Consider the following 25,247-nt stretch of genomic DNA (forward strand, 5'->3'; position numbering starts at 1 on the left):
GAACCCTCACTGCCTCGAATGAGAACTTCACCCTTATGGTCCCTGGAAGATTCTTACATATGCACTTGACTATATTTTGTCTCCATCTCCAAACATTAAAAGAGAGTCAATAGACACAGTGGTTTGACTTGGATAGTCCTGCTCTGATGTAATTTGTGATAGTCTAACTACTTATCTATTCTCCTAGGAATTCACAGCCTAATAAATTCAGTTAACTATACACAAAAGAAATAGTAGCTGTCAGAATGTGGCAGAGGCATCTACTCCTCTATTCCTGCTGCACAGTTACAAAGCCAAGAGATGGGGGGAGTAGGTTCCTCATAGCAGTTCTTGGGACACTGCAAGACCTGGCCAGTTACCAAAGAAGAGTCAGCACCACGTGAGATTTGATCGTGACCAACTTTATTTTGTAAGTGCATTGTTGGGTACTTTATGGTAATGTAGAATTCATCCAATGTTTATTTTTTGCATATCTTAAAAATTCTCAAAGCAATACTTTTATATACAATGTCTTCCCCATAGTAGTCAACTTTGGAGATAATTGATACTGTAGCCTCAAGGATGCAAGAACAATGAAGCAAATCTCAATGCTGGATGGGGTGCCACAGATAGCTGTTACCATGTCAAGCAAAAAGCTCAAGATTTTCAGTCCTTTGAAACAGCTCTTCACCTACAACAAAATAAATAAGGTTTGGAAAAGTTCACTGTTGAACTCCTCATGGGCTTTATGCATTCTAAGTTGTAGAACTCATGCAGCTCACAGTTGTTGCTGCTGGAGGCACAGCTATAAGGACTAAATCATACCAGATTTGAGAAATCTAGGTTTGGTGAATGATGATTAAATGGCTCTCGAAACACTCTGTGGAAGTTACACTGTCTGAAGGGTGGTGATGTGAAGCATGTGGTGCGTTTATCATGCACAGTGTTCTAAACCTGTCCTGTCCTAAACATCCAATGGTTAACCCAAGAGTGGATTCGTTCATGGATCTCAATAAAGCTCTCATCTGAGAACTGAAATAGCACAACGATGAAGGGACAGCTTCATCGTATCAAAGAGGTAAGCATTCCTGACTCTGCAACCTTTTAAGATAAAAAAAGATTGCATCTCTTCAGTTACTTCATTTAACGAAAGCGGCTTGAAAAAACATAGTCTTCTGCATATAAAGCATTGCATTAACATGACTGTTCAGTACCTTGTTTTATTTTTTTGGTATATTTGCATCCAGAACTACAGATTTTCCACAGTGCTTTCTGCCTCATTCAAGTATAATAAAAAGTATAAATCTATAGAAGCTCTAAGGTTAAACAAACTGTACATCATACAAAAAATTAACTTAATTTACAGACAGTTAAAAAGTATTGGCAATGCCCTTTAAAAATCTTAGCAAAGATTCATCACAAAGGATAGTACAATCAACATATGTGGTCATCATCATACAAATGCCATATGGATTGATGTGGTGCAGAACTGTGCATCTGTTAAATGTACAGGTGTAGAGTCAGCACTTTGTACCATACACATCTTTTAAGGTAACAGTATTGTCAACACTAATCTAAGGTACAGGATTTTCTTATTGCATATTTACTGTTGCTGAGGCAATTAGTTATGATACCATGATGCAATATCCATAATTATTTTAAATAAAAACATTTCTTCTGGCAACAATATAAAGAATACATTTTCTTTCCTACAATCAAACAGAATGTTGCTACATACAGTTTTACACAAATACTGAAAAACATGACCTTAAGGCATCTGCCAGAGAAGCAGATGTGCAAATCCATCCAAACTAAATTATACTAGAAAAAATATTGCACAAAATCCTATTATTTTCAAAATATGTTCCTGTCTAAATGTACACAATTCCCTATTTCTAGGCCAAATCATAATGTTAACTGATTTGTTCAAAATCATTCCACCTCTTAAAGAAGGGCTAAGAAACAAACACTAACAGTGTTCCTGGGCTTGACACGGGGATGATGTTAGTACTGACACAGGGTTGGTAAAAATTACTTCCCACATGAAGAAGTGCTTCGTGGAAAAATGTGATTGGAAAATTCATTTCACATTTCTAATTTTATGTTCTGATTTGCAAATGTCCTCTCAGATTCAGAGTCTTTCACGTCCAGCAAAATGGAATTCGCACTAGAAAATTTATTCCTGAAAATAATCAATCTTTTCCTGAAGGCAGAAATAGAGAGTGAAGGTCTGACTGTGGGAGTGTTCACAGCTTTCTCCTCTTGGTCAGGAGCCTACTTCTTCACCTTATTTAAGAAAACAGCAGATTCAGTAGCATTCCTGGGTCCCAGCATTAGGATAGTACCACAGAATTCTTATATAACAGCACTGTCATGCATTTTAAAAGGGGGAAAAGAATGTTTCAAGATGAAAATATTAAACATTGGATTCTGATCCACACCTTTGGTGATTCCTACATGGAGCTATGTGGCCTAAGGACTGCCAAGGAGCAAGACTCCATTACAGAGGGCCCTGTGCAGCCCGGTCATGGACCTAGGAATCAGAGAAGCAAGGACGCCCAGCTCCCACGAGGTCCTCTGAGTCTGTCCCCTGAAGGCGGATATCACAGCAGCATTCTTATACTTAGCATAATAATTGAGAAGTTAATACAATTAGATATGGTACTACAGTTCTCCACTTAGAGCATACTCCAAATTAAGCAGTTTATAAACATTTTTGTGTGTGTGTGTTAGAATCTTGGGCTAATAACTTGAAGCAAAGTACATCATCATTATCGCCATCATTATTGTTGTTATTATTACTTTAATAGAGACTTGTAATTCCTTTTCCTCTTCATTGATTCCTTCAAAGTAGGGACTGTAGCAGTTATTTTATTTTCCCACATCCTCAGTTACACTACCTTCAATATGACTTCACAAGAAGTAAATAAATATTCTGTGAATGAATTATTGTTTAACCAGGAAAAGTCACATTATATTTTGGTGCCTTTCTATGATATGCTAAAGCAGGTAACCATCAAAATATACTACTCAGCCACATTTTCACTTACAGAACCCAAAGCCCCTCACTCACCCTCTACTTGTCTATTCCCTCAACTACAATGGATGCAAAACCTGGGGGCAGAAGGACAAACACTGGCGAGTTCAAGAAGAATCATGAGCTGCAGAAAATACTATGTACCAAAGGAAGTCTTAGTGGTCCGACAATTCCGCTGTAGAACAGGTATTGCTTCTTTGTAAGATAACTTCTAACAGTAAGACAGCTTATAAATATTTAGCTTAGTTTCAACAGAAAATATGGGCATGGTAGAAAATAAGATTAATACTTTTGCTTGCTTGTTTCAGGACTTACCCTAACTCTACTACATTCTCTACCATGATACTGTGAAATTCAGTTTATGAGCAGACTTCAAATACTCAAAAGTTTAATGCTTTCAAATACTAATACTTGCTACTAGTCTTCTGGAATTTTTTTTCAAGAATAATACACAGGGCTTTTGTTTTTAATGTAGAATAAAATAGTTGAATCTGCATGTTAAAGTGAGGCACAAATTGCTCTAAAATACCATGAGACAATTAGGTTGTGAATGGCTACATATTCTTAAAACAACACAATATCACAACCTAATATCTTATGAGGTGACTAAAAGATAGCAAAAGAACTTAGATTTCTGAGGCCACGATGTCTATTAAGCATTTAATGGACTAAATCCCAAGTCTGGTCAATACTAAACTCATGAATATCTCATTCCTGAGACTATGAGTTGTGAAGAGAGAAGAAATGGTTCATTTCAAAACTCAGATTAAAAGGTTGTTTTACATTCTATTCACAAATTATGAAAGAATATTTGCCAAGCAGATTAACAACCAGTAATCTTTTTCCCTTCTCACTTAAAACTGTAAATTATACACTTCAGTTAAGCAAATTGGAATTTTGAAATGAGCAGATAAAGGCAAACTTTGACAAAACCTTGAATCTTACTTCTGTGTTTAAAAATAAAGATTAAACATTTTTCCCCCAAGTATACACAAAAGCCATCCTTAAAAGGAAACTAGTATTTCTCTTCCTTTGTAATCACAAATAAATCATTGTCCCAAATAAAACATGTTTGTTTAGATTTCAGAATGTAGTTTTTAAAAATTATGCCAATTTTTTTAAAGACTGATTTGAACAGATATTTTTAAGTAATGTTTTCAACAAACCCCCTTCCAGGACTTTAACTCATATTCCTTGAGTAAACATTTTAGTGGTACAATCTTACTGGTGTTCTTGAGTAGTTTCTCAAACACCCTTTCTCTAAATATAATATTTTAAAAATAATCATGAATGTGGATGGACAGAGCAGATACACCGGCATACATATAACAGACAAACCATAACTTACAAATAACATACCAATCATAACATCACTAGGGTTTCTTTTCCTCATTACACCTGGCAATGTAGCCTATCATGAAGCAATCTTAATTCCTTCCCAGGGAATTCTGAAGCTTAATAGTGAATTTCAGGGAGAAGACACAAAATCTCATACAGAATTCCACTTGATTCACACAGATACCCCTCTGCCCTGACAGAGGGGAAGCACGCTGCCTGCTTCTGACATGTGGGCTGCCTGCTCAGAGCAGTTCCTTCCCCAGGCTCTGTCAGGCGACGCAGAGGGGAAGAATGACTGGACAACAGGGGCACCTGATGAACACCACCTCGGTCAGTGGCCAACGTCAACACCAATGCTCACAGGTCACTTAGGCAGAGCACACCCTAGACATGAGGTGATGGAAATGGCACTGCACTTCTGTGATCTTCCTACTTCAAAAGTATAATCCCAGTCTCATTTTGAGGAAAATATCAGATTCTAAGAGAGAGGTACTCCACAGGTACAGCTGACCAGCACTCCTCAAAACTGTCATGGTCATCAAGGAAACAAGGAACGGACGTCTGGGACACTGCCAAAGCCAAGAGGGCTGAGTCTATGTGACGACTTCACGGAATGTGCTGCCCAGGATGAGATCCGGGAGCAGAACACGGCATCGGGGGACAACTAATGAAAGCTCAGTGATGTGCGGTTCACCTGTGTTGGTTCAGCAACGGAGGCAAAGGAGCAAAAGGAAGGCGAGAAGCTGGTGAGCGAGCAGCCGCTGCACGGAGGGGCAACTCTGGGGCCTCAGCACTACCTTGTGGGCTTTTTCTTTTTCTTCCATAAATCTAAGAACTTCTAAAATACAAAGTGAATTATTTAAAAAATTACATTGGGGATAATGACATGAAGCATTTTGGCAAACAATTATCAGTTAAGAGACATGACGTGAACTTTCTTATCTGGAGAGTTTATGTCGCATTGGCTTTTTAGAGGTGGGCCCGGACCCCTACTTACAAAGGCTAAAAGAGAGACTGTGAACCTTTTCTAAGTGTCTCATTTGTAAACAGAAGTCATTAACTTCACATTGTAGTTCAGCACTTCATACATTTCACTGAGTGACAGGTAAGTTTATACCTTTATACTTTTTGGAAAACATGGCTGCAGAGTCCTTATGTAAGCAAATTAAATATTTCCATAGGAGAGCTTTTCAACCTTGCAAAATGAATTTTGACCTTGATTCCATGAATAGAAAAAGGCATTATTGCTCTTTAGAACATTAATAACTCATCTTTCAAACTTCACATGTAATTTCATAAGTTATTTAAGTATGCTCAATATAGCTTTATGATTAAGGCAATTAGTGGGCTAACAGTTTCATCAGCTTCAGGCTAGTTTTGATCAGTTCATGCCCAACCAGATTAGTACAATATAGTAGCTACTGGTTATGCATAAGGGTTATATATGCATACTTAGTTTAAATAAAATGACTGGCATTAAGCACCAAATGCTGGGAAATCATATGTTCAACAAACATTTGTGTTTCAACAAACACACAAACTAGTACCTGATTTCATAGCACAGTAGAAGAATTTGCTTTACACTTAAAAATTAATGGATAACACATATCCATGAGATGAGTAAGTGGGGGGAATACATGTTCCGAACACACACACACACACAAAATTAAATAGTAAGAGTTGCCATTCCTACAAATAATTCTGCTTACTCTACAGATTACATGGAATCCCCAAACACCTACATAGAAGAAGCTTAGATGCAAACGACTGACTCTTGATTGGTGATTTAAGCTTGGTTTCCACTTGTATTTTCCTCTGAAATGCGTGAGCCCTGTTGGATGTCAGATGTCATGTGACATAAGGACACGACTTCGTGGAGCAGTCCAGTTTCTTCCGAAGTCTCTTTGGCTTCTTTTCCTTCTTTCTCCCAAGGAACAAAAGTAGATGGACGTCGCCCAATGCTGGGTACCAGTGGATCATCAGAAATCTGGTGTAGTGTTTCCTTCTCTGTTCTTCCCTGATCAGTTTGGGAAACATCAGGCAGAGCTGGCTGGACGTCCGAGCCTGGCGTGGCAGCTGGCTTCCCCGCCGTGGCAGGGCCGCTCACGCTGTGCGCATTCTCCTCTTTCAGGATGAACAGAGACTCTGTCAGACCGCTGGAGGAGACCCGCTTCCGCGGGGAGGGAGGCAGCTGCTTGCCGTGGAGGGCACTGTCGTCCTGTCCCAGATGCCAGCCTGCTTGATCGCCGGACCCCCCACACAGGAGGGACAGGTTGTTCTCACTGGGAGCATTGGATTTATTCTGAGAGAAGAAACAGGAAATTCAGAAAACTTCTAACAAAATGAAAGCATTCGGCTTTCTATTTTGAAACCAACGTTAATATCGTTCAAGGCTGGCAACCTGAAGCTCCTCCCAGAGGGACTCCAGCATTGACAGAGAATATGACATCCCCAAATGGCAAAGTTGACAGGAATGAAATGGCATGGGCAAACTAAATCATAAAATCCATGCAAAGTTCTGCAGTCTCCTGCAATCATACCATGGTTGCCACCAATCATACTTTCACTGTGTGTTTAAAGTATTCAGAACAATTTGTCTAAAACATTGTTCATTTTTGAAATAACAGAATGAAAAAAAAAACCAATTTGAATGGATACAGTTATTCAGTTTCTTGAAAACCCAGAAAATAAAGGGGAAAATGGATTTTAAAAATCTGAGAAAATACCTATAAAATTAGTTCCTAAGAAAATATTGCATGACAGAAGATTTCCAATTACTGACAACAACCACCAGAAGAGGATAAAGTGAAGGGGGAAGGCTGGAATTGCATTACTAGAATCATTCTTAGTGACTACATGTTACCGTATTTTGTGGTTTTGACACCTATTTAGAGGTTAAATGCTTCTACTGACTAAGATTGTAAGATCAGCTGAGCACCGCAATGGCAAGACTGTTTTTATTTAATTGCAGAAACTGAGAGGTCTACTCACAGTAGGTTTGTAGTCAATATCATCCATTGATTTAAAGAAATCCAAGCTCTTGGCGGCTGCCAGCTTTCCTTGATCTGAGCTGTGAGTGCTCAAAGTATCAAGGATCTCGCCTAGTAAGTCCATTTCCCCTGAGTAAGGAATCTTTTCTCTCATGTCAGCAGAGTCATCGCTTTCATAAAAATAAGCAGGAGCTTCTTCGCCATCTTCAGAAGATAACCTGGAGGAAAACAAGACATGTAGTAGCAGGTGTGTAACCAGCAGCCTCTCACCAATCCCATTCAACCAATGAGAATGTTTTAAAATCCAAGCAGTCTTTCAGTGCAGCAACAAGAAAGTCGACAATTGGCTTGTAGGCAAGACCTCTGCACACTGATGCTTGTGCTATTCCACATACTCGGGATTCTAAACATACAGTTAGCTTATGGCATCGTATCATCTGGAAGAAGCAGCAGGGCCTTTCCTCCACTCTAATTCCGTGGGACTTGGGAACTTGGCCTTGGAACTACTAGACCACACTTGGAAAGTTTGCTGTAGCCCACATTCACTTTCAGTATTTTTATATGGCATTCCTTTTCTTTATTCACTTATTTTTAGAGAAGAGTGCATATTCCTTTTTCTGGTAGACTTAATGGAGAAAAAGGAATGTATATTTTTTTATGTTCATATATCTTGAAACTGCCAAACTTTTGACTTATACTATTATTTCTACAATTGATGTTTGATACTTCGTAATAAATTTTCCCCTTCTGATACCACCCTAGGCTCCTCCCAGACTCAGTTTGTTTCAGCTGTGGCTGCTCATTCTTCCTGATGCACACCCTGTGCTTTTCAGCATGAGGGTGAGAGCCTAACTTAGGCGGCTTCTATCACTCCTTTACCGCCCCAGGGATCTTGGCTGATATGCTGCCTTCCGGGAAGAAGACACCTCTGCTCTGTCTGGCTTTCCTGTCCAAGGCACAAACCCCCGAGGATTCTGAGCAGCACTGGGCCTTTTCCTGAATACCGCAGGCAAGCAAGCAGCACCGGCGTGCGTGTTCCTGGAGCTCACAACTCCCGCCCTTGGGCCACACCCTTAGCAGGACACCGCAGCCACTACTTACTTGCTGGCTCTCTCAATGTCATCCTCAGCATCACAGAGAGCACCATCAAGGCTCTTGTGGGGCCGTTCTAAGTGAGCCTAGAGGGAGAAATTGGCAATGAATTGGCACTGTACTCTGAAGTCAGTGTCTTCAGTAAAGAACAAGGTGATTTTCTAAGGGACACATTTAAAAGAAATATGCACTTGGCGTTTCTGCGTGTTATCCAGTAATCTGACAAACTGGGCAGGAAGACAAGCAGGGCATCAGGCGATGTTTCTCTCAACACTTACTGGAATAATTAATTCAATTAATAGATGATAATTCAATTAATGAATGAATTTGCATATGCACAGGACAGCCACAAGCTCTCAGTTCCTGATTTAGGAATACTTGCTTTATCATCAAGCACCCCCATGGCCCTATTGCTTACTTTGAACAACTATTGCTTTGGTCCCAACCCACTCTCTCATCCCAAGCATTTTAGAACAGTGCTTTCCTCACCTTAAAATGCATATGAATCAGTTAGCGTCGTGTAAAAATGCAGTTTCTGGTTCTGGGCTTTGGGCCTGAATTTCTGCATTTCTAACAAGGTCTTGGATGAAGTCAGTGCTGCTGGATCTGGGTGTGACACTGCGAACAGCACCCCAGTCCTAGACAACCTATCATTTCACCTGGAAGTACTTCATTATGTATTTTTAACAAGAATTTTTTAAACACAACATTAATATCATGATCATACCTAGCAAAGTAATAGTTGTTGTTTGGTAATCTTAAATTACTCAAGCCATATTAATATTTTCCTCAAAATATTTTAAGTCATTTGTTTGTATCCATATCCCAGAAAGGTTGCTCTGTGGTTGATGTCTTTCACTTCTCGCTGGGAAAACTGTGGGTTCCACCTTCCCACTCCCTTAGGCCGCAGTGCCTTTAGCACGGTGTTCTATCCTCATTTCCTATAAACTGGCAGCTTCACCTGGAGGCTTAGTTAGACTCAACTTATGTTCGCTTTTCCTTAGTTTTTTTTTTTTTTTTTAAGATTTATTTACTTATTTTAAAGTCAGAGTTACATAGAGAGAGGAGAGGCTGAGAGAGAGAGAGAGAGAGAGAGAGAGAGAGAGAGAGGTCTTCCATTCGATGGTTCACTCCCCAGTTGGCCACAACGGCCGGAGCTGTGACGATCCAAAGCCAGGAGCCAAGAGCTTCTTCCAGGTCTCTCACACGGGTGCAGGGGCCCAAGGACTTGGGCCTTCTACTGCTTTCCCAGACCATAGCAGAGAGCTGGATCAGAAGTGGAGCAGCTGGGACTAGAATCGGTGCCCATATGGGATGCTGGTGCTTCAGGCCAGGGCATTAACCCGCTGTGCCATGGCATCAGCCCCTCCTTAGTTTTTGGCAAGAATATGCCACAGGTGTTGACACATGCTCTTTTACTGCATCCATCTAGACAGCTCATTTTTGTTGGTACTAGGATTGGCTATTAGCTTCAGGTGCAGCTGGCAGATCCATTCATTACAAATTTCCTTATCAATGTCTCAGGATAGTTTTAGCACCCTATGATAACCACTGGCTAAGTGGTTAGGGACTTTCTGATAGCATTCCTTCCGTATCTATCTGCTGGCATTCTGTGGATTTGAAGAATGTTATTAACCTTTTGGCTTTCCTGAAATGTGGTGTGAACAGAGGCGCAGGATGAACCTTTGATTCTTTTCAGAGTTAAGAGGTTGTGGACCTAAAATCTCCAAAGCTAAGCCAGGAGGTTTTTTTTTTTTTTTTTTTTTTTTTTTTTTTTTTTTTTAGCATTATTATTTGTACATGTTTGGTGTGGCTCAATCAAAGAATCCAATGGCAGGGAGGGAGCACAGGTTAAACTGGAACCAAAATAAGACTGACCAATGTTTACAATTGTTGAAGCAACATGAAACGTATTTGGGGATTTTCATAAGCGTCTCTTTATTTCTGCATATGTTTATAATCTACTTTTTTTAATCACCCTGTCATTGATTGGTGGCAACCCTCCCAAAGTGACTCCCACATCCTTGACACGACCTTAGGAACTCTTCAGTAGGCATCTTGCTTTTGGCATTTATTATGTCTCCTCAAATCATCTGTACATCTCCTGCATCAGACCTGGAATGAGGCATTCGTTCTAAGAATGCTGGCACCACTCAGTGGGAACTTACAGGCCGGAGTCTGGCTGCAAACCACTCTTTTGAAGGGGCAGCAGCAAACTTGAATTTGGACACTTCAAGCATGCCTGTGAAAGTCTCGGGATTCAGATCTCCCAGGCTAGATAACTGTCTTCTTTTGCTGCAGTCATAAAGAAATTTCTAGAACCTATAGGAGTGATCCCTCCTCCAGCCTCTTGATGCCACTGCTCTTGAGTGGCAGCAAGGAAAGAGTGCAGGGACATGTCCTTGTCCCCCACAGGGGATGTGCAGTAAGCACCCCACAGTGCAGTGATAAGAAATGTACTTGGGATCTGTAACTGCAGCAGCACTTTACCACTCTAAGTTTAAAGGACATGAGTTAAATAAAAATTTGCAAAATGACCTGGGGGAGGGGGAGGGAAACACCACTCACACCATCATTTCTTTGGGAAGAATATATTCCACCTCCTTCCTCCAAAACTCACAAATTACATGTCAATCCTTTATTCTAAGGACAGGTCATTATCATTACACTGAATGCTGAGTGCGCTTAGCATTATGCCAGTTAGTGGATCTTGTATTTAACATCTTTGCTTAAAAATGAAGCAAAACAAAAACCAAACAAGACTATTAAGGAGTTAAGAATTTATGTTGCTATTTGTTAACATCATTACAATTTAACATCTAATTCCAAAAGATGAGCCAATCAATGCATGACAACATTGAAATCTGTAGGGGACTTTTCGAAGTGCTGTTGACCAGGGCTAGGTTCTAGGAATACAGAGTCAACCCCCTGACATTTGGCAGCTCAGAGTCTAATGAGCCCCACAAGAAACCTGGAGGTAAACTCAGAGAGGCTTCATAATTTACCCAAAGTCACAACCTTAACCAAAATAGGACCAGAAAAGAGAGCTGATGTCTTTCTCTATTTTGTTCTGTTACAAATCCCCCCACCCCCACCTTATTCATTTTCTCTCCCAAAAGTTAGTCTACAGTTGTCGCCAAGTTTGTAAATCTGAAAATCCAGGGGGTGGGGTGAGGTGGGGAGAGAGAAACAGAGACGGAGACTGGGAGTTCTTCTACCTGCTAGTTCACTCCCCAGATGCACCCAGCAGTCAGGGCTGAGCCAAGCTGAAGTCAGAAGCTTGGAACTCACTACGGGTCTCCTACATGGTTGCAGGGACTCAAGTACTTGAGCCACCATCTACGATCTTGGTGGTTATGTCAGGGGTTCTAGATCATATATTATGATGAAAATGTTTTTGATCCTTGGAAAATCTCCATTGTACACTTATTACTGTTAAAATTTATATCTGCAAGTAGAATATTTTCAAAAAATCCCTTGGAATGGTATGCATATTTTAACAATATGGATTATTCCAATCCATAAACACAGACTGTCTTTCCCTTTCTTTGTGTCCTCTTCAATTTCATTCATTAAAGATTTACAGTTTTCATTGTAGAGATCTTTCATCTCTTTGGTTAAATTTATTCCCAGATATTTTATTTCTTTGTAGCTGCTGGGAATGGGATTGCTTCCTTGATTTCTTTTTCAGATGATTTACTTTTCGTGTATAAAAACACTTTGACCCTTTTTACATCGCAACTTTGCTGAATTTGTTTATTAGTTCTAAAGGCTTTTTGGTGGAGTCTTTGAGATTTTCCATATATAAAACCATGTCATCTGCAACAGTGACAAGTTGACTTCCTCCTTTCCAGTCTGGATCCCCATTACTTCATTTTCTTGCCTTGTTGCTCTAGGTAGAACTTCCAGTAGTATGGTGAATCAAAATGGTGAAAGTTGTTAGCTTTGTCTTGTTCCAGATGATAAAGAGAAAGCCTTTAGCTTTTTCCCATTTGATGTGATGTTAGCGGTTGCCTTATTATACATAGTCTTATTATGTTAAAGTGTGTTCCTTTAATACATAGTTTGGTCAAGTTTTTATCATGGGGGATGATGAATTTTATCTAATGGCCTTTCTGCATCTACTGAGATGATCACGATTTGGGTCCTTCATTCTGTTGATGTGCTATACCACGATTACTCATTGTGAATGTTGAACTATCCTTGCATCCCTAGATGAATCCCGCTTCATCATAGTGAATTATCCTTTTGCTTTGATTTCTTGTACCTCTCCCTGCCCAAGTGGCTACCAGCTGCCATTTAAGCCACATCGAACAACTGCTCATTCCCATACAGAATTGCTGTCACTCCACTGTACATAAGGTACCCTTTGTCATAAGTTCCTTTCTCTTCTTTTTCTGGAAAAATTCTGTTTGTATTCTTCAGCATCTAGCGCAAATATAACATCTGTCGACGTTCTGTGTTCCTGATGTGTGTCCTGTGTGCCGCATACCTGGCTGATCCAGGAGAACCTGTCTGCCAGCACCACTACCTGCAGAGCTCTCCAGAGGGGGATCTGCATTTCCTACTCCTCCTCCTCCTCGCTGTGACCTGCTGTGTGCCTTCCCAGCAGGGAACATAGTAGTGTGGATGTAAGAGGAGCTTAGTGGTGTTTGTAGGTTAAAGAGATGCTAACTATTCAGAGAAAAATGAGATGTAGATGCTGTGTTACTCTTGGGGAGTGGATAGTACAGCTTTCAGTGAGTTCTCAATGAATATTTGTTGAAGGAAGAAAAAAGGATAAACGGATTCTATTGTCCTTCATCCATCAGGTCCTGTACTACACTCGATCTTAGCCAAAAGGCTGAGAAGCGATTCATCCATCAGGCCCTGTAAGCCCAATATCTGCCCCTCCTCATTGTGTGCCCTGTGTTCTACCCATGACCTTTATTCAGGCCCTTCTATCTGCCCTGAGTCATCCCACCACAGGACCTTTGCACAACCTGAAAGGCTCTTCTGTTTATCCTTGTTACCGTCTCCACTGCCTGTCCATCATACATACCTTTCCTCATTTAATAATGTGCAGTAACAGACTACCCCCATATCTGAGCCTCTATTAACCTGCCTTGTGAAATGCTGGTCTCTAACCGGCCTACAGAATAATCTTAAATGCAAACCTTCTCATGATAAACCCCTATTGAAACAAATCCTTCAATGGCTCCTTACAATTTACCTTTGCTAGGAGGAATCTGGCTAAGGCAACCTCTCTGGAGACGTCACCTGCCACACAAAAGTTGGCCCCGACAACCCCAAACCATCTCATGGTTCTGTGGTTCTCGCGTCTCCTGCCTCTGTTCCACTCATATGCTGATCTGTTTCCAGAACTTCTCCCTCCCAGGCTCTTTCTCTCTTTCTAGTCATCCTTCACACCTTGGCACAAGAGTTCCTCTTTCGGGAAATGCACCCTCAGTCACGAATCCATTCATATGTCCCCCCCCCATGCATTCCAAGAACACCTCTATGAACATTCATCACAAGGTCTACCTCGTACCATACAGGAGGCACTTGAAGACAGGCACCTTGCTAATTTCTCTCTAATGCGTTCAGAACGTAGCATACTGTGTGGTCCCCAGCAGTTCCAGAACAATTGTAAGAGACTCTGAAAGCAGCACAATGCTTATGGAGTGTCCTATTACTGCGAATGTTGTCTGAAAGGTCCTGAAGAGTTATCCCACACAGCGCTGTTCATCTTTTAGTCTTTATCTTGCCAGGGTATAACTGGACACTATAGCCAAGGACTGATCTGGAGTGGTTAAGACAAGCACTTGTACAGAACGAAAGCCGTATTTATGAACAATGCATATACTTATAATTCTAGTCCAATATTTCTTATGAAGACCTCCAGAAGTTAATTCTGTGGCCTTACCTGTTCAGAGGCTGCATGGCTCTAGATTTACAAATAAATTCAAGGAGGCTTGTGTGTTCAGTTATCTTTTTTGTTTTCCCAACATAAATAATCAGACTGAATATAATGAGAACAGCCTTCTTTTTGTGACCAAGAATAATCTTTGAGATAATTCTGATCACAAGTGGGAAGAATATAAAGAAAATTCTAAAAGACCTGGAAGAAAAACACTTCCTTTCACTCCTTTCAGGGAAATAGTGGGTGTCATTGGGAACTTTTCCCCCAGGACTTTCTGTACCATTCATGGATTCACTAGAGCTCTGTAGAATCAGCTTTTATGGAGGATTTCTAGTTAATTCAAATACTTCTTGTCCATAGAGATGCAAGGAAGTTTGGTCCAGCAGAGATGTAGTTACTATGAGACAGATACACATCAGTGGTGTATCTGTTGCCTTTTCCGTATTTGTGCCTGCCTGTGTGTCTATTCTTTGGATTGTCTTGAACCATCTTACATGTTCCTTTACTAATGAATGAGCTAAATAAAGCATGACTCACAATTTTACTCTTTCATGTAGAATTATTCTTCTGAGTAGCCAGTTAATGTTTTCTGAATAAATGAATATCTGCATACTGTAGCAGGTAGTTTCTATTAAACACTGAGTGAAGTAATTGATAAGAAAATATAAAATTTAAAGAAAATATATCAACAAATTGACACAAGGCACAGAGAGAATCATGTTTGCTCATCAGGAGTTAAGGAAATGCCATCTGTGTAACAGGCACTAGGCCACATGCTAGGATAAATGATGACCAAGAGCAGGGCTCCATGCCCTCATGGACATTATATTCTAGCAAAGGAGCCATGAATTAAATATTCTCACAAACAAGCACAAAAGTTGGGACTGACATTAACTTGTACTAAGCTGTTATAAAAGCACTTAACAGAAATTCGACCTAGTTTGAGAGATTAAGGAAAGTCCTCTCCCTAAAAGACGTCTGAGTTTAGCTTTGAAAGATGCTGTTAATATGTGATGAGAATATATAACAATATGTGCAGTGGCTCCATGGTGAGACAATTAGGACAAATATAAGGGAAGGGAAGACAACTACTGGTGCACTGTGGATTAGAACTCGTGTCTGTTGGTGCATGGGAGTCCATACGAGGACCCATTAAGACTTGCAATTGCCCTTTTGATCACTAGATGGCAGATATATACTAAGAAGGCAAAAGGCTGGATAAATTAAAATTCATGGGGGTTTACCAAGAGGTTGAGGAGATGAGAAATCTAGCAGGGAAATGTGAGATAAGAACTTGGTAGGGAGAAGGCAGGCAGGCAATAGACCCAAGACCTGCAGGTTCAAATAATGAAGAACAGCAGACATTCCTTTAATCAACAAGTGTCTCTGAGGACCCACTGAAGCTGTTACTGTTCACCCCCTGAAATAAGGCAGTAGCCACATCTCAGATCTCTCTCTCTCTGTACTTTCAGTTCTTTTAGTATTTCTTCAGTCTACAAATATGCACTGAGCACCTACTGTATGCATGCGACTGTCTTTCATGATGTGAGGCAATATAAAAGAGATGAAAAAGATGCTCCTTCTTCTCAAAAGATTTCAAAAGTGGAGTGAAAATACTAAACTATTATTGTACATATTAATGCAGGTACAGATGAAAGCCTATTATTCCCCACTGTATGAATGTAACTGATTCAACTTTTTTGATCATACAGGAAAACTTATATAAATGATTAATCACAATTAATGTCAAATAACTACATCAAACCAATGATAATTAAAGTCAAATTGTAACACCGCCAATAATGGAAAAGTAGGTCCAGTCAGCACACTAACATTTTTAACAATACAGAAATGTGACCACATGCCATAAGCAATATAAGTGAAACAAGGATGTGCAAAGTTTCTGAAGCGCACAGGTCTGCTAAGCCACAGCATCCCACAAGCTATGCAGAGGCTGTGAAAATGAGCAACGCTCTTGGGAACTGGTATTACACAAAACAAGGGACATATTCTGATGTAAAACGTATCATAAGAAAACAAAGTAAACTTTTATATCACTTTGATATAAAGAATTAAAAATAACATGAGGAACTGGATGTCACATGTCCTCAACCAGATTCCTACTAGGTTCTCAAATGCAAACACTTGTATAATGAAATTTAGGTGTGTGAAAATGTGAGTGCACATCTAGCATGTGTGAAACTTCATGAAGTAAACACTCTTCTTAAAAGTGGGGAAAAAATGCTAAGAGTGAAAAAAATACCAAATTAATGAAAAAGAGGGTCATTAACATGGAATGAAATTCATCAAAGGTATCCTAGTGGAGAAGCTGCCACTATAGCTATTACTTAGTATTATTGAATTAATAAATAGGCTGAGAAAAACAATAGGTAAAAGTGTTTTACATAAAATAAAAAAATATAAGAACCAGAAAGTGACAGAGATAGAAGGACTGTGTCACAAAACCATAGAACTTAATGTTTGAAGAGACCTCATGAATTAAGCTGACCACAACAAGCAAGACAAATGCATCCTTCATGCTACCGAGGTTCCAGGCAGTGTTTATCAGACAGTGGATGGTGAACAGTACTCCCCTGATGCACCAGGGAGCCGGGTCAGCTTGCAGTTACCATTCTCATCAGCAGATGGCAGAGAAATACTATGAAGGCAAAACACTGGATGAGTTTAAATTGTTAGGAGGTTATGGGTGGGGTGGAGGATAAAGGATAGGGGCAGATGAGTGAGAAAATACAGGATTTTGGAATTCATAAAATTAAGATGTTTGCACTCTGTGAATTATTTTGAAAGTAGGTACAATCTGTGCACCCCATTTTAGAGTTGAGGCATCTGAAATCCATAAGTGTTCACTTTCTTACTCAAGTCTACAGTAAACCCTTGGGCTTACGCATTTTGCAGGCTCACACAAAAATACATGCATGAAATAACAGCAGAATTCCACAGCATTACAATGACACATCTTAAGGATGTAAAATTTGAAGTGAGCTTTAAAAACACAGGTGTTTTAATTGCGGGGGGTGGTAACTGAACACAGGGCTAAGTGACAAATCCCTGAGGGATCTGTGTTTCATTGACGCAACTTTACTTCATTTAAACCCTAAAACAAACTTTAGCGAACATCTTCCCTACTTTACATATCAGGGAGCCGAGGGCTTAACAAAGTGCAGTGCCCTGGCTAGTTGAGGTAACTAGTAGTGACACAGCTGAGACTAACCCACGCGTTCTGACCACATGGATGGCAATGCTCATCACCACAGCTGTGGTAGATGCAGAAATCTCCAGAGACGCATGAGAACCAAACATCTGAGAAAGACTTCCCAGCCCCGGCAAGTCAGCATCACCTCGGGGCAGGTGGCAGCTGTAGAACGACACGAGAGCCAGTGTTCTAGGCAGAGGAAGTGTCAGCGTGATGGAGACAAGAAAGGAACACAAATATACTGAAAGCAAGTCAAAGGAGGAAACTGGAAGGATTAGCAAGGTAGGTATACGGTGAAATCTGAGGATGTCGGTTGATGGGGGCTCTTATCCCCTGGCTAAAGAAAACAAGATTTCATAGAAGCATGAAACTCATATTCCTGAGCAGGAGAATGCTATGTGAGACCGAATCAGCAGGGAGGATTTCCAAGTGGCCCGACTCACCCAGTGACCCTTGTTTCAATGCTCCCAGTGCGTGGTGACTTCATTCTCTTTCATCTTCACTCACTTCACCCTCTACCACTCAACTGTCACCCTTTAGAAACACAGTATTTCATTCAAAGTCCATCCCTATCTTACCAAGTCCTTGAGATCAAGAATCATATCCTTTATTGCTTTTGTTTCTAATCCACTTCCATTTAGAACGCAGAGAATTGCTAGAGAATATTACTCTCACCTTAACAATGAAAAAAAAAAAAAAGCTGGCTAGTCCTTCAAAAATCTTAATTGTTCTTGACCCTATCACACAGCTGAGCTGCAAGGCAACCAAGTGAACGGAATTGCATACATTACAAGCCCTCCAAGGGGAGAGAGAGACAGGATCGATTTCACCCTTGGCAAAGCACAGGAAAGAGGCAGCTGCTGTGTGAGCAGGTACGAAGAAATCTGCTGAAACTTTAATAAAGCCTTAAAGGCCATGTGTGGGCTGGCATGTTGGTCTGGAACAGCCAAGAGTCACAAAGACAAGATGAGTATGACCTCACAAGCTCTCTGCCACATATAAATTCCTCTCATGTACCTGCTAAGTCAGGCAACGTTATCACCCAGTGCTCATGAAAAAGACTGGGGACAGAGCTCCCCTTGATTGTTCAGGTCTGCAGAAGGTACAGGCTACTGCACAGGGACAAGCAGGAAGCTTCAGGTACTTTTCTAGAAAATTCATTTCAGTGAAACAAAAGCCTGAAATTGGCAGCAAATTCATTCCCAGATTGATGGAAGCATCAGCTCTCTCTGCCCTGGGAAGGAACAAGAAACTCAATCACAGCATCCGACACGGAGAGGAAATGGAGCTCTACCAGTGCTGGGCAGGGGCAGGGGCAGGTTATCCTCGCCCAACACCAGACCAGTCACAGATATAACAAAGAGCCAGGTGGAGAGGGGAAGGCACAGGAGCTAGATGGGCCAGGGCACAGAAAACCCATCAGGCTAAGGTCAACTAGCAGCCCAGTTTCACTGCTGTGGAGGGTAGAAAACATGGGAGAGACCCTCCCCCCATGAGTATATGGCGCAAGTGCACAGGGACTTCCACTAGAGCAGGGTGAGAGCAACACTGAGAAAACCTTCTAGTACCTCCACTCCAAGCACAAGGTAATAGCAGCCGACTGCAAATAATGACAAAAACAACAAAACCCAAATCCAGACAGACTTCTGATTGGCTCAGACCCTTACACTAAAATGTTAATGTAAGAACAGTCTCGCCCATTTCTAGGGGGAAACACTATTGAAATTTTCTACATAGGAGGCTCCAACATTCAGTTAAGAATTATCAGATATGAAAAAGCTAAGGGGAAAAAGGGAGGGACACACATACTTGAATGGATGGGATAAAGCAGAGAGGCATCTATTCTAGACAAAGCCATTTTTTAGCAATGATATAAATGATGAGGAATTCTTGTGATGGGCTCATCACCAGATGAGGAAAGAACCACTGAACTTCAAGACAGGCCAAATAAAGTTTATCCAAATGAAACACAAAGAGAGAAGAGGGCAGGAAAAATGAAACAAAGAAAAAATCTATAAAAAAACAGAACAAAGCATCCAAGAGCAGAGGAATCTACCACCCAGTCCACTTCATTCAGTTTCCAGTATGTGGCCGGCACTCATTAGTCCTGTGTGACGGCTTGTTATGGCCGTTGATAGAATGGAAGCAACATCACCCAGCATATATGAAACTTCTAATGGGCGTTAGAAGAAAAATTCTTATAACTACACCAGCTCTAATCTCCTCCATAACTCTATGGAGGAAGACTTAACTATTCTCATTTTACAGATCTGAAGGCTTAGAGAGAATAAGAAAACTGTCCAAGTTCACAAACCACTCAAGTGGCGGAGCAGGGGCCCCAGTCAAGGTCTGTTTATATTAACAGCCCCAGGGGTTCTCTATTTAGTGAGGAGTGTGAGGGTCAAGTGGTCAAAGGAGAAAGTTAATTTTAAAAGGTCTCTGAAGGAAAAGTCTTTTGATTGTAAACAATGGTTCTTCCCTAAGAGGAGATAAGCGATCCTGAAAACCGTAGCTGGGCAGAACTACCACACCGTCGGTGTCCAGAGAGTTGGTGTTGAATTGACTCAGGTGAACTCTGTTATGGGGTGTCCGACCCAACCACCTGGCGCCACGACCTGCATCAGTGGAAGTTTACTTTAATTTGGCTGGGGTCTGTTCTAGACTTTAACTACGGAAATTCCCTCATTAGATTTTAGAGACAGAACCTCAGAAATCGGAGCTGGGGCCTGTGCTGTGGTGTAGTGGGTAAAGCCACTGCCTGCAACACCAGCATCCCATGTGGGCGCTGGTTTGAATTCTGGCTGATCCACTTCTGACTCAGCTCCTTGCTAATGACCTAGGGAAAAGCAGTGGAAGATGACCCACGTACTTGGGCCCTTGCCACCCACACGGGAAACCCTGAGAAAGCTCTGGCTCCTGGCTTCTGCTTGGTCCAGCCCTGGCCTTTGTGGCCATCAGAGGAATGAAACAGCGGATGAAAGATTCTCATTCTGTGTGTGTGTAAGTGTGTGTAAGTGTGTGTGTATCTGTCTCTCCCTCTCTCTGTGTAACACTTTCAAATAAATAATCTTCAGGAAAAAAAAACACAAAGAAGGTCTTTTCACTAAGAATAAATTAGGAACTTATTGGTAAAATACCGTATCAAAATCATCCCCAGAAGAACTCAAATTCTCGGCTGTTGATCGGACACTATACAAAACCCCACCCAACAGCAGCACTCTTTCAGGCATTCTAAGACTGTCTCCCACTGAAGCTAGTAACAGGTGGAAAGAGATATTACCATTTGCCAGTGTTTAAATGCAACACAGCTGTGAACTGTTAACACTTGTAAACCAACTTTTAAGGAATACTCAAGTCAAGTGATCATATCTATTATATTATCTAAAATATGTCACCCAATTATTTTTCTGGTCTTTAATATTTGGAAATGTAAATTTCACCAAAGGTCTTGCAGTAATTTTTCAGAACCAAGAGATTACTGATTGAGGTAGATATAAGGAGTTTCATAAGACTGTTACATAGTATTCTCAAAGCAAAAATAAACCTGTAACTCTTTGATAGATGGCAAGTTATTTACAATTTCACATATTTGTTGACAGAGTTTCTATGTAAACATTTTAGAAAGTTCCTCGAGGGGCCAGTGCTGTGGCACAGTGGATTAACGCCCTGGCCTGAAGTGCCAGCATCCCATATGGGAGCCGGTTCAAGTCCCGGCTGCTCCACTTCCCACACAGCTCTCTACTATGGCCTGGGAAAGCAGTAGAAGATGACCCAAGTCCTTGGGCCCCTGCACCCTTGTAAGAGACCCAGAAGAAGCTCCTGGCTCCAGGCTTTGGGTCAGCGCAGCTCTGGTCATTGCTGCCAATTGGAGAGTGAACCGTTGGATGGAAGACACCTCTCCCTCCCCGCACCCCCGCCCGCCTTTCCTCTCTCTGTGTAACTCTGACTTTCAAGTAAATAAATAAATATTTTTTAAAAAAAGTTCCTTGAAACTTTTCAAGTGCACTGTATTTTCAATGCAACCAGAGAATTTGAATCCTTGAACTAACATTAAGATGATTTTTCTAGCTGATATAAATAATTTAATAGCATTAACAGAACCAGGCAGCCAATAATTTTGATAAATTATGTTTTCCAAAAGCATATAACTAAGGATTAAAACTATCTGATTAATAACTGTAGCTCCATTTCACTTCTCAGATGTATGAACATATAATGGAGAGAAATGTATGTGTGTGTGTGTGTGGTGTGTGAATGTTGTGTGTGTGTTGTGTGTGTAATGATTAAAATGATTACGTGTTAAATGTGGCAAGAGTCTTAATAGAAACTACAATTACATTTTGGTCTCAGAACCAAAAATATTCATTTTCAAAAGTTTTGGTAACAAATGTCAAAGACACTGATAAAGGCAGCAAAGGAACAGTCTTGTGCAAAATGACTAGTATTACACTGGAATGTCAGAAAAACCACAAAGAATTTTCAGAGAAGGCTGCAAACACGGTAGTCCTGTTTTGTAATAGACACGAGTGTAGAAGCTAAGTTAGGATATTTATGCACTATGCTAAGTATTTTCTGTTGTATTTGGAAATTTAACAATTGGCAACTGGTAGCAATGCAGTTCCAATTATAATGTGATTCTATTATATTCCGGTAGTTATCCATCTATTGATACTTCTGGCAATTTCTCTCTCTTGAAGGACACTAATGGGCAGCGACAATAACTCCACAAAGACAAGACTGGCTTTCCCATTCATCAGCACTAGCATTGATCTCTAACAAACTTTAACAGCAGTTGTATACATGGAACCAGAGAAAATCATCATTTCTGTATACTATGAGGCCCATTTAACTGTATACGGGGATGTTTCCTGTTCCCTTTTTTAATTTGTAAGAGCTCTTAAAAACTAAATAAATGTGGGCTGGCGCCGCGGCTCACTAGGCTAATCCTCCGCCTGTGGCGCCGGCACCCCGGGTTCTAGTCCCGTTCGGGGTGCCAGTTTCTGTCCCGGTTGCCCCTCTTCCAGGCCAGCTCTCTGCTGTGGCCAGGGAGTGCAGTGGAGGATGGCCCTGCACCCCATGGGAGACCAGGAGAAGCACCTGGCTCCTGCCTTTGGATCAGCGTGGTGTGCCGGCAGCAGCAGCCATTGGAGGGTGAACCAATGGCAAAGGAAGACCTTTCTCTCTGTCTCTCTGTCTCTCTCACTGTCCACTCTGCCTGTCAAAAAAAAATAATAATAATAATAAATGTTCCAAAAGCACCCATTTTTAGTAGAAAAATTCTTTTACTGGGCAGGACACAGGAGGAAGAATATAAGTGACGTGATGACTACTGTGAAGTCCAGGGTGGTGATGCTGGATTTATCAAACGGAAGCACCGAGGGCCTCTGTCTTGGTTTCAAGATGACATTGCCATTTGTGACACAAATTTGAATAAGTAAAATTATAACACTAGAAAGGGACATGATAACTTTAAAATGTCTCAAAATGTATATAAATAAGATCTTCCATTATGTATTTAATATACTAAGTATTATTGTTCAACAGTTAACCATTTTCAAAATGAAGTCTCAGCCAGTTCCTAAAAGGAATTGGTTTTGAATTATTCCTTTAATAATGTCCTTGGACAATTTTATGACAATATAATTTCTCAATGTATTCTATTGTGTACTAGAAAAGACCACCATGAAGGTGCTTTAATTTTTTGTTGGTTATCTTCTGTTAAGGAAAGTACTGGAAATGGCCACGAGAGGGCAGCGTTGCAATCCATAACTGACAATTTTTTTGCAAACAGATTTAACTACAAATTTAACATCTTGGAAATTAACAGTATTTCAACAGAGAAGTAACATAAAAATTATTTTTTCAAGTTGGTAATATAGTGCCCATATTTTTCAAAGTAGACTCAAAATACCAATTTTTTGAATTACTGGCATTACTATCAATTTGACTAAACAACTATGTGAAAGAATGACCATGGGATGGTCACTGCTAAAATGTGTTTTCATTTAGGCAGTATTTTTAATGGACAGTTGTTAATGGACACAAATTCACTTAACTTATTTTAAAGAGTTTTACTATTTCTAACTTTCTAACAGATTTCCTTATTACTTTAATCCAATATTTTAATACTTGGTAACAACAGTGTCCTCAACAAAGAACCAAATTCAACAAAGTGCTAAAATTATAAAATTAAAATATTGTTTCTTGTCATGTTTCGATTAAATGTATTTGGCTTGTTTTGTAAGGCTTACTTGACAAATAATTCAGTATTCTTTCCAATTGTCTATCTCTATTTTTATCACTCCCATTTCAGGTCACAATTATCTTTCTCACCTTGTGATTTACAATCATTTTTTTCTTGGTCAGAAACACATGGCCGCTTCACTCAGCAAACAGGGACTATGCCTTTTCTTTCCTAATAAATCAGAGTTACTCAATGGAAATCATTTTCCCAAAGACCCTAGCCAGTATAGCATTTCCTGAAATCTATTCTATCATCTCAGCAAAAAGCCACTGTTTAATTACATTCATTTTACTCCTGGAGACTGCCAAATTCCTACTAAGGAAAGTTTGTCATAAATATGTTGCATGAACCATAACCTCGTTGATGTGGATATCCCATTTTTTATTATATTTAAGAACTAAGTAATTTAGGATATTGTACATTTTTATCTTATAAGTTTCAAAGAAAATTCCATTTGAAGCAATTTTTAAAAATGAGTGGTCATACTTTTAAAAAGTCGTTAACCTACTGAAATTTCATTAGGTACTTATACAACTAAATAATAGTTTGAAATGTTACTTACAAATCTTTGCATTCTAAAAAAAAGTATATTTACGTTTTGGGCATATTTTTAAGGGATGAAGATATCAACTTTAAAATGAGAGTCAAGCTATTGTATCATATACCACAGATGCATTAGAATGATGTATAAACTATAAAATACATAAAGACCTTCAGGACAGCAGTTTCATTTTCAAGTGTGCATATCACCTTCAATAATGAATACAAATGGAAACACATAGATATTTTATAATGTAACCATCTTTCTTATTAGCGCACTGCAAAGGTAACAACTCATATCTCAAACTATTAGTCTGTGTATGGTTACATGAAATAATAGAGTAAGTATCCACCAGTTTCTCTTATTAGTAGAAATTATGACCATTAAACATATTTCTATTTGTACACACTGTGTTTGGGTTAAAGTCTTGACTACATGCCAAGTGTAAGTATATGTCAACAGTCACACATCACAAACAAATGAAAAATAACCTTCCATTCATATTTTCTCAAACTGCTTTTACATAATTAATTGGATAGCTTGAAAATCTGAGTGAATCACCATTTGTTCTAGACATGAAATAGTTAAAAGCGATATGTGAGCCAGGATTTTAATAGGGCTTAACAACAGAAAGCTCCAACCCTCCACTTTCACTAGATTTGTTGCAGTGACTTCGCCTTGCTCAGGGCCATCCATCTGTTAACGTTGACTGGTAATACAGCTAAGCGCTCGAGCTTGTTCACTAGTATATGTGTGTAGGTGTGCATGTGTCTCATGAAGGCACACACACACATGCACAATATAATTACTAGCTTCAGCCAAGAAATGATAATACTATTAAAAACGGAACAGTATCACAGATTCATTTAAAGATCTTACTATTAGAAAATTCTAATAAATGTTTACAAGT

General features: G+C 40.0%; 1 protein-coding gene across 4 annotated transcripts in view; it reads right to left on the bottom strand.

Annotated features, from left to right (window-relative positions):
- Positions 1-395: 395 nt before the first annotated feature.
- DENND1B (DENN domain containing 1B) overlaps positions 396-25,247 on the bottom strand; it is a 269,366-nt gene continuing 244,514 nt past the window's right edge. For all 4 annotated transcript variants that reach the window (XM_062211550.1, XM_062211548.1, XM_062211551.1 and 1 more), the window contains 3 exons: positions 8,446-8,522; positions 7,346-7,562; positions 396-6,656 (listed from right to left, as the gene is read on the bottom strand). In XM_062211550.1, coding sequence (XP_062067534.1) covers positions 6,141-6,656; positions 7,346-7,562; positions 8,446-8,522 — 810 coding nt within the window. In that variant the 3' untranslated portion in view covers positions 396-6,140. The remainder of the gene's footprint in view (positions 6,657-7,345; positions 7,563-8,445; positions 8,523-25,247) is intronic.

The sequence above is a fragment of the Lepus europaeus genome, chromosome 14 (genome assembly GCF_033115175.1).
Source record: "Lepus europaeus isolate LE1 chromosome 14, mLepTim1.pri, whole genome shotgun sequence".
In the NCBI taxonomy this organism is placed as follows: domain Eukaryota; kingdom Metazoa; phylum Chordata; class Mammalia; order Lagomorpha; family Leporidae; genus Lepus; species Lepus europaeus.